Below are 10,987 nucleotides of genomic sequence, written 5' to 3' on the forward strand. Positions count from 1 at the left end.
ATAAGGTAAGTACATTGTTATAGAGTTACAGAGTGGGAGCTCAGAGTTTAGGCTTAGGGAGGGATAGTCCAGGAAAACTTCTGGGAGGAATCAACATTTAACCTGAGATCTAAAAGATGAATAGGAATCAGCCAGGGGCAAGCTGGCTTGTTAGCAGAAGACTAGAAGGATGAGCATTTGCAAAGACACAATTATGAAAGCTGCAAGGACTGAAAGGAATTCTGTGGAGATGGAACAGAGAATGCAAAAGCTTGAGAGAGCAGACATGGGGCACAGAGGCAAGGGAGGGGATGCCCTGGAGGCATCCAACTACCCTGCAAACTCCTTGAGGATAGGAAATATATTGTATCTTCCTCATTTAATAATTTGGCAGCAAAGTAAGGACTAGATTACCTATTGGAAGTAATCTATCAATATTTATCAAATACCTATTGGGGATCTCTTGGTGATGACTGAAGCCCCTCTAAGCCTAAATTTCTATTAAGTACTTCATGTGATCACTCTTTAAAAATGCTTATAGGTTTCTGTTCGGTTTCATTTAGCATAGGTTTGGTGTGAAGGTGTGTGTTTAAATTTGGAATGGCTCTTTACCATCCCCCATCACCTCCTATTGTCTTATTTCTGAATATTCCCCTCTAGGCATTTGTGTTTGCAACCCCTGGATTAGGGTTTATCATGGAGGAAACTGAGCTAAGAATGCAATCTGCTATGGTGTAAATGAACACATATGGGAATAGGTTATCGATAGCTTAGTTCCAAGTGTGAGTGATCTTCATTCACACGTGCAAGACATATTAAATTCTAAGCCATGGCAGGCAACTTCAGCTCAGGTGATAATCATTCCTTCTCAAATCCAGATGAAACCGGAAGCTCTGCCACACTGTTTTCTCTGGCATGGGATGGAATGTAAGAGGCGCCAGCAACTCCACCGTCAAGTAGTTCATAGCTACCTGCCATCATTTTCTACACTTTCTTGTGCATGACATTTCTAGAGAAAAATCTGATCAACGTGCTCAACTGTGCGGTAATTTGCTGAACTGTCAACAATTTTAGCTTTATATATAAAATAAATCACAACTTTCTAAGATATTTCCCAACATCAGGGACATTTAGTTCATAAAAACAATTAGAATTGCAACATATAAATCATCAAATCATTCATTTCTAAGAGTGGAGGAGACTGAATTGGCAGCTAAAATAGAAGTAGTGTTTTGAATGTAATAGTCAAGTGTTTAAAAACAATTTAGTATTTTGTTCTGTTAACATTAAAAATATCTTCAAAAAGTATTCTAGAGAATCACAGTCTTATAAGAAACCATCATAAAGTAATTACAGCTTGGGTTTCTGTCAAGGTTCTTGCCATGTAAATGTTCATCTATATGAAATTTGCTTAAAATAAATAGAATAGATTCATTTCAGGAACAAGAATGACATGATTTTTTTGTTAACACTGATTAATGATTTTAGTTCCTAATGTCATTAGTCGACTATCATCATTTTATCATTTGAAAAATGGCCTTCAGAATCTCTAGGTCTCATCTAGATGTGAATGTTTGCCCATTTCTTATATTCTACTGACCTCTAGAGACTATATCTGTGTGTATATAAATTACATATGATATGTGGTTATAAACACATGAAACATACATCATAAATGCCACAGACTGAGAAAAAGGAATCGTCACTGCATAAGCCCATTTCACTTTAGAAAAATATGCACACATTGTTTGCATATATTTTCAGACAAGACCTTATGCGTACACATTTAATACTAAGCATGTTGATGGCACTCTCCCTGTGTTCTCGCTTATACAGAACTCACAGAAAAGTGAACACCAGACAAATGGATCCTACGTTTCGTTCGTGACTTGCCAGCAGTAAGGGGTAACAGAGAATTTAGTCTCGTTGGCCTGGCTTTCCCATAAAGCCAGATTTATTTTTAGTTGAGACCAGCTCACTTTATGTGAGGCTCTTCTTCCCCAGAATCACGCTTGCCGTGTTTCTTTTCCAATCCTCCTCCTGACCAGGCAAAGCATATTAAATTTAGAACTACCTACTGAGGGCTCTGATGGCTTTGTAATCCTTGAATTTTTTCTCGCAATGTTTCCAACTATTAAATATATCCATGAGTGAAACATTCAACATTAAAATAATTTCTAATTCAGGACTAGACCATGAACTCCTTAAGAGTTATGTCTGATTCATCTGGTACCTAGCACACTGCATGTCAGATTGTGGGAAATTAATCATGTCAGCTGGAAAGAAACATGATATCTTACCAGGAATACAACCACATTTTATCTTACTAGGAATATGCCCATTCACTCTCTCTCTCTCTAACTCTGACTATAGATACAGGTACAAATACCAATATAGATACAGAGATGGAGATATAGATAAAAATATGCACATACACAGAGTAACCATGTATGTATGTATATATATATATATATACGTGTATATACATGTGTATAAATGTGCACACACATATAAACGACAAGAGGCATCTCCTACATACATATAACTCATGATCAAGGTTCTCCATTTTCAGTTTTGTCTGCTATAGTACTGTTTAAATTTTCATTTACACTATGGATTGAAAACTATTGGTTACTATACTACATCATCAGCTACACCTCAACATTTAAAGACTTCAAGTACATTTCTTTCTAATAACCTCAATTCTAATGATAAAAAAAACTATTTTTAGTGTCAAGAGTAATAACATTTTTTGCCCTTTAGTATATCTGTATTTATATTACATATTATATATTTTGTTAGTTACATTATATTACACAATATGTTTAGAAATAGAAACACCTCCTGAAGTTTGATTATGCACCTCAAAAGTGCAACCAATTATAGACATGTTTGTCCAATAAGGGTAGTAAGAGAGAAGAGTGCATTACTTGACAAGACATTGTTACAACGTGGCAGGTATGACCACAAGATTTTGAGAACGTCAAAGCCACAACTAATGTATAAGAAAAGGAGGGAGATCAAATTCTGATTCTGTAGCAATATCCTCTAGATGGAATCCTGCACTCTGTTCTGGGAACTTGGAAGGTGGCTGGGAACGTTCATGCCTATTCTGTGATTACAACCTCTCTGGAAAAGCCAGCTACCCTTCCAGTCCTTTCACCATTTCAATGTAATTCTGGGATCTAAGAGATTTTCACGTCTTTAAAGTCAATTGGGACTTTGACGACCTCCAGGGGTCAAATTCTACATGTAAATAATTTATCAAGGATTGACTGGTAGTCAGTGATAATGGAAATGAGATAGGACCAGTACTGGAGATTAACTAAGTGGGGTTTGGGCACCAGTAATCCACTTTTGTACTTAACACTAAAGAAATATGCTTAGCAGAACCCTGATAACCTGCACAAGGTATACTTGCTTGATCTCAATGGTCTTAAAAAATGCCAGCTAGGCACGCTACCCAGCCAGGTAATTCAACACTGTAGTTGGTCGGGTGGTAGGGCAGGGACATGATATAAGCCAGAGCAATGAAACCAGTTTCTTGGCATGGTTCAGACTAGTGGATTTACTTTTTGCCTCTTAAATGTGTGGCTAAAATATTGGCATCTTAACAGCTATAGTAAACCACCATTTGTAAATAGAAAGAGGGGTTCCCCCAAATGGAAATTTTAGTCAGTCAATTTTAGTTTCAAAAACCTACCTCTTAGACTTTTTACATAATTAGCTCTTCCTGAAGGAAAATTCATAGGTTTGGATCTTGCTGTTCAAATATGCCTTTCCATTCCCTTAGCAGAGGTGCCAGTGATTAGAGAAACGATACATGTCAGGTAGTCAGAGAGAAGACAGGGAAGTCAGAGAAGAAATCTGAATGCTCTCTATGCTGGAAATTCGAACCTGGATAATCAAGACTGTACTATATGCACAATAATGATTCTGTCCAGTTAAGAGAAATTTGTAATCCACTCTGTTTCAAGCCTAAAAAGTCACATTTTCCAAAAATCTGTATTTTGGCCTCCAATGGCTTAAAAAGTTCTCCTAGCTAGATTGTCTCCAATTACAGAAATCCTTCCCAAGTACAAGGCTACAGAAGTGTATTAAACCTGTAGGATACCATGTAGCTGACTGTTTTACAGAGTTCTACAGCACAGCCGATCTCTACGCATGAGGTAATACCACTGAAGCAATTCACCACAATCTGATAATACTATCTGTTCAGCTCACAAATGTTGTCTTACATATGGGGGTAAATTGTCTTTGAATAGAAGGTTCATGATAGCAAGCAAAGGGAGGTACAAATAAATTTATATTAACTTTAAGAATCCCTCCCACCATCCCAACACACACACACACACAGATTTCATGGGTAAACAAACACAGGACTGCTGTGCATTCAATAGATTTCTGGTCTACCCAGCAATGATGGAGTTACTGCAGTGACCACACATGTGTGAGTCAGGAAGAAGGTCTGGCCACAGCTAACTGACTGTCAGAAGAACTGATGGCAACAGTGAAAAGACAGCTCCAGTGCAGGGCTCAACTTTGGTCCTGTATCAAGTAGTGGTCAGTGACTAGCAAATAACAGATAATAACAGAGTTGTAAATTTCCATTGTATTAATACACATCCCTCCAGTGAACATAGGGATGTGCACGTTACGGATTGGTGAGTGCTAGTTTTTCCAGGTTTTCAGTACTCTGCAAACACACGGAAGCAAAACAGTCAAATGAGGCAGACTGAAGGAAACAGAAAAAAAAAATATCCACCTACATTCAAGGTATGAAACAATAATTTCTAAGCCTTTGGGAATCTATTTTTTTCCCTTGCATTGTAATGCAGTCAAGTGTCTGAGTGATGCCTTTTGTGTTTGATAATGTCAAGTTTGAATGTCATGGGTAGCCCCCATCTCTGATGGTATTAAAATGGTGGGAAGATGAAAAGCTTGGAAAAGTAAATGGAACAAATTAGATTAAAGTAGTTGGAGGACAAGGCAAAGCATTCATCTACAGCTTGGTTCTGAGGTGACGTCGGTCACCCTGTCTACGGGAATAGGCTGGTTAAATCAGTTTCTGAGGAAAAGGGTGGCATTCCACTTAATTATGATTTTTGCTCCTTCTCATTATGAAGTCTATCAGATGAAAGAAAACATCTTATATGTTAATATATAAACTTCCATTAAATGATCAGAGGAGTCTCCACAACTGAACTTCGGTCAAACATTCTAGGCATCTCCCAGTTCAAGTTAAGTTAGTCAAGGTTTATAGAAAATAACTGACACACAGACAATTCAGGGAAGCAATTAATTCCCAAAAAGGAAGTATATACCTTTACAGAGAGATTAAACCTTAAAGATCATAAAAACCCATTCTAATCGATGTCGGGAAACCAGAGATGAACCTAACACTAATTGATTATATCCAAATAGTATGGAGAGAATACCACACCTGCTAAATTACAGGTCTCATCTCCGACAAATGGTGAAGGTTTTTCTTATGAAAACAAAAGCATATACACAAAATCCCTGTCTAATGAGGCCGTGACATCTACAGTACATACAAGAGATTGCAATAATTACAATGGGAAGGTGTTTCTCCGAGTCATTCTCCCTCCCCTCAGCAGTGTTTCTCAACCTTACCACTTATATCTAGGCTAATGCAGTAGATTATTCAAAGCTTCAAGCCTCAAGACTAGGGGTTCTCGCTGTTTTTTCAACAATGACCCTAGAAGACAAAGCAATATTCCACGGATAACGATAGCTCCTTAGGGCCACAATTTAATGAGAGGGCAGATGGACCCTAAATAGGCATTTTAGCATCACTATCTATGGGCAAGTGGCATGGTATGGACCCATTATTCCACTCCTCCCTGACTCCCACACAAAGAACACTCCTTTAGAAGCTGCCAGATCACATCTTTCCAGTGGCTATTGAATACCTGCCATTCAAGGTTCTCAGTCGTACTGGCATTGGTCATTCATTTTGGTGTTACTGCCCACAGGACCCCTCTGACTTGGCTCGTCCGGATTATTTTGTGTTTTCGCCTTTTACTCCTGATTCAAAGGCGACCATCCTCAGGATCCCCTCAATCTGCAGTGACCTTTCCTTCTTTGCTCTCCTAGGGAAAGAGTCAGGATTAACCAGCACATTTTAACCCACTAGGTAATTCTTCAGGTCTGGTCGACATTTTCTGTTTTCCTAAGGTTCTCACTGAGAGCACAGGCACTCTTTGCTCTCAGGACAGACATGTTTTGGCACATTTAACTCACGGTGCTTTGAGTATAGTCAGTGCTTGATAGCTATAATGAAAAACAGAGAACACCTAAAGCGAAGCGCAAATCAACCAGAGAAAGAAACCAAATTCTCCCACCAAACTGTAAAGCTTTTCTTATTTAAAGACAGAGAGAAAAAAATAATCACTATGGGTCAAACACAAAACATGTATATGAATCAAAGCAAAAAAAAAAAAAAAAAAAAATTGAAACAACCTTACCCCAGTGGACTTATAGTGCTCATTACACTATACTTACAGTGCTAATTACAAAATACGAGTAGATGATACTCATGCCTTCTAAATGTAAGCTTTTCCCTCCCAGAAAAGAGAAATGAGAAATGGGTGTTAAATCAAAAACAACCTATGGAGCATTTCACACCTCAGGAATGAAAACTGATAAAGAAAGGCTTCAATGCAAAAGAAAAATGCACCAGAAAACAGCATGGACTGTTTAAGGTAAGAAAAACTGAAAGCTCTACCACATAGGCTATCTTGTCTGAATGTGCTTTTGTAATATCCAAGGCCCCCTTTGCATTGGAAAAATTGTACACACTTCTCTTTCACAATTGAAATCGGTTAATTGATCATTTCCAAAAATAAATACTCTCATAGATAGAGGTCACTGGTTTTCTGAAATTGCATCAGTTTGTGTCTGGGTACTAGAATCCCGGGCTCCTCTGGGTTGTCTTTGTCATTTTATCAGAGTGATTTCCAGCAGAGTAGCTCCAGCGTGGGTGCCCTCCGCTTCTAGCACTGATGCTTGCTCTCTGCAGTCCCAGTTTCTCCATCAAGCCTTGTGGCTCTTGCTTTGGAAATCTGGCACTTAACAGCCAATGTTAATTATATTTCCTAGTCAGAGGAAAATCCTATTGGACTAATTTTTCAAAATCACGTAATAAAATAACTTCAGTGACAAACCATGTAGGTTTTCAATTGTTTTTTAACAGAGAGATCTATTAAGCACTTAATATTCGGTGGGAAAACAGTCTCAGAGCAATGAAATTCTATTACTTTAGAGGTTGCATGCTTTTAATTTCTTAATATTTTATTACATGTTGGCAACTGGTGCGTATTTTTATAATGTGTTTGATCATTACTCTTCTCGGGGTATTCTATTTCAGTTCTTCCTCTGACATCATATTTGCATGTTAAAGGGTTTTAGCATTCAGGGATGAAATGTTCTGAATAGTAATGCGCAGTTAACTTGATTTTTTAAAAACGGAAAACAGCAAACAGGCATTATATATAGGGTCTAAAGAGAACAATCTCATAATTTAAAAATCTAGCTCAAGTTTTAATCACTTTCTATAGAACATCATAAAAGGTAATGATTCAATATAACCCATTAATTAGCAAATTATGCAAAATGCTACCAGCGGAGTTTGGGGAGAAGGATCTTGTTCGTTGGCTTTTCTAAGTCTATCACATTTCTTTTTTTGCCTGTAAAAAAAAAAAATGATCTTTTCTTTGCTCTCCAGCAACATCTACTGGAAAAGTCAGAAAAATGCTATTTATATTAATCAGATAGTTTGAGTAAAAGGATAGCTGTGGTTACCATCTGCTTAAAAAGTGCACACTGAACTACCAACCAGTTTACAACTGATTTATTTCTGCCTGCTTTAGTTCCATTTAGTTCTCCAGGAGAAGGACAGTGGTTCAGTGATAACAAACGGCCAAGCTACAACTTCAAATTTATCATCTCCTCACCACGAAGTAGTCATTTTCATAAATAAAATTAAAACGCATATGTGATGCAGACAACATATTTCCCCCAGTCCGTCTTCTCAACACTTGTCACTTATTTAAGATGTAATCATTATTATCAGCAGCGACACTGAAACACTCAATGGTTAGCTAAAGCTAGAGTCAAAGAAAAGGTTTTATCAGAGAAAGCTATGTAGAAACAGGGACTGAATTTGAGAAGAGCCGCTTCAAGATTCTGCAAAGTTTCCTAAGTTGAAAAAAAAGAAAGCGACATGTGATATGATTTTAAAAACTCACTATGCTGCCACCAGCATGATTACATCAAACATCCTAGCAGTTTCTTTTTCCCCTTATCCACATCTTTCGCCACTCTTTTAACCATGATGGAAAAATTAAGTTTCCCCACACCTGTATGAGGGGCTTTCCAGAGAACTTCTGTTGGAGATTATCTCTAGATGATGAAGTGTGATGAGACCTATAGTCGGTTTGGTCTCCACTCCCTAACATTCAGCAGCTCCTGATGTCCCCATAAAATTGGATTCACAGGTTGCGACCACAAGATGCCATTAGATGGTCTGGCAAACACGAGACACGTCAGGGTAAGGAACTGAGGGGCAAGTTGCTTGGAAACTTGGTAAGAAAATAATCTTATCACCAAATAAATATATAAAATATCTTCTCATGCACAGTGCTGAACTCAACCATGTCACAGTCTAGCAATTCTTTCTAGGACCAAACCCTGTGGAGGCATTAAAGTCACCTTTCTATATCTCATTCTGGAGAAGCATTTTTTAACAGAATTTTATACTTTTAATATTCTGATTTTCCCAACCTTCCAAAAATCATCTAAATATTAATTCAAACATTTTAGGTAACATCCTAGGTAAAAATCTGGATATCATTTGGATGTCATTATCCTTAAACCAAAACTCTGGCTAATTAAAATTTTTTCTTTTTGCATTCTCAAATCTCAGTTCATTCACGCCAGCAATAAATTTCAGCAGCAGAGGCGAGGAACATAAAATCAATGAAGACTGAGGTTCAAAACAAATGATCACAACTTTAAAACAACAGCAGCAGCAACAAAAATCAGGCGCTGGGAGACTACAGTGTATTGCATTTGGTGTTTGTTCAACGTTAAAATAGATGTGAGCCTTTTAAGCTTCATCCCAAAGCTCTTTAAAGGAGAAATGCCATCAAATATAATCCACAACTCTCATTCATAGCGCACAAAAGGGACAGATTCCCGAAAGCCACCTACAGTAGAAGTCCGCATGTATTCTATATTTAGGGTCCTAATGCAAAGTTCCGACTTGAGGCTGATAATTAGTCCCCTTCATTGTTGAGCCGCTTAAAATCCAGGACGGCTGATCAAACAGCACCTCCAGAGTTAACTCCCATTTCAAACTGTCATAATTCAGTTATCCTAATTATTTACTGGATCCTTTTCTAACACATGCCCTAAACTGATGTTTTAACTTCATATTTTCATTTGGGGCAACACAATCTCCATTTATGAAGCATCAACCTGACACAGGTTAGGGAGATAGAAGCAGCGCTTCACCCACAAGATCCAAGCCAAACACAGCCCAGCAGCTCGACTTAAACTCTACCCTTGCCTAAACCTCCGGTGAAAAATTATTATAACGCAGCAGAAGTTCAGTTAGAAGAAAAATTTCAAATCCCAGCTGTCTCCCAGGGTTTAAGTCCCGGAGTTCAAAAACAAGATCAATTGAATTTTTATTATTATTTTTCCCCGTTAGCTATTTAGAATTTCACATAATGCAAAGTGCTATTCTGATCAAAATCATCTTTCTCATCTCTCCCCTGAAATAAAACGGAGGAGAAATCATTCAGTTTAAATGCATTTGCTATACAAATCTATTTTCAATTGAATTTGCTGCATGCTCTAATTCATCAAAATTAATACAGGTACTTTCTATGTTAAACAAAAGGAAGTCGACTGAAAAATCGGCTTCTGCTGTGGATGCCTTTCTCAATTACAAAACGGTGAAAACAGAGATTTAACTAAGCCACTCGGTCAAACCCTCCGATGGGCGCTCTTACCTGGCTCCGCTGAAGGCTTCCTTCCCTTGTTAGCAGCGTGCAGCATCTCCACTAGCTCGCCCCAATCCTCGCCACCGGTCTCAAATTACACCGCTAAATCCACCCCCTGCCTTTTTTTCCCCCCTTTCTTTCTTTCCCTTTTTTTTTTTCTTTTCTTTTCTTTTCCCCAGCAAGAAAATGCTTATTGAAAGTGATTAGTTTTTGTTGTCCCTTTTAAGTCCCTCCTGCGGGAAGGAACAGGGGAGCAATGTGACGCCACCTTTTAATCTTTTGTAAGAGTGCAAAGGCAGAAAAGGAACGCTCGATCAAACTGAGCTGCACACATGACTAAAACTCGCAGGAGAGGCTGCCGCTGCCTGGCGAAAGCATCGCTAGGCTTGAGTGTAAGAACAGAGAAGAGGGAAGAGTCAATGGAATGTGACAACGTATGTGCATCAAAGGCAGGAGGAGAGAGAGAACAATGAGCGAGGGAAGGACAGCGGGGAGAGAGGGAGAGGGAGATGGAGAGAGAGATGGAGAGAGAGAGGGAAGAGAGAACATGGGGAAAAGATAGAGCGGGTTTCAGGCAACGGATTCTGAGAATAAAGCCACAGTGCAGTGTCTGGCAGCTTCTGTTTTTATCTCAGCAAGCATGATACACTGCCTCTCTCATTTAGAAACACATTCGTGTATCTTCCAGGTTTGAAAACTGAGATAATCGCCATGTGTCTCTGGTTTTTTCTGACTGGCATTTAACTGTGCGGTGTACCTGTGATTTTTTAGGATGCGTTTACGTGCAATTTATTTCGCATATTTATTTATGTAGGCGAAAATGAAAGCTGCTAATTTCTACGGCAATTTGCAACGTAGTTTTACTGACAGATGGAATTCTACTTATCATAACTGCTGACAAACTGCCACGGGTAAACAAAAGAAGAAACAAATGCTTCGTCTTGATAATTGTCTTTAAAAGGAAGAGCCCACACCAA

General features: G+C 38.4%; 1 protein-coding gene across 1 annotated transcript in view; it reads right to left on the reverse strand.

Annotated features, from left to right (window-relative positions):
- The window catches only part of LOC132423081 (teneurin-2), a 713,011-nt gene extending 702,912 nt beyond the window's left edge, over nt 1-10,099 (reverse strand). The window contains exon 1 of the mRNA XM_060008418.1: nt 10,020-10,099. Within this exon, the coding sequence (XP_059864401.1) occupies nt 10,020-10,065 (46 nt within the window). The 5' untranslated portion in view covers nt 10,066-10,099. The remainder of the gene's footprint in view (nt 1-10,019) is intronic.
- Between the last annotated feature and the right edge of the window lie 888 nt (nt 10,100-10,987).

Source organism: Delphinus delphis, chromosome 3 (genome assembly GCF_949987515.2).
Source record: "Delphinus delphis chromosome 3, mDelDel1.2, whole genome shotgun sequence".
NCBI lineage: Eukaryota > Metazoa > Chordata > Mammalia > Artiodactyla > Delphinidae > Delphinus > Delphinus delphis.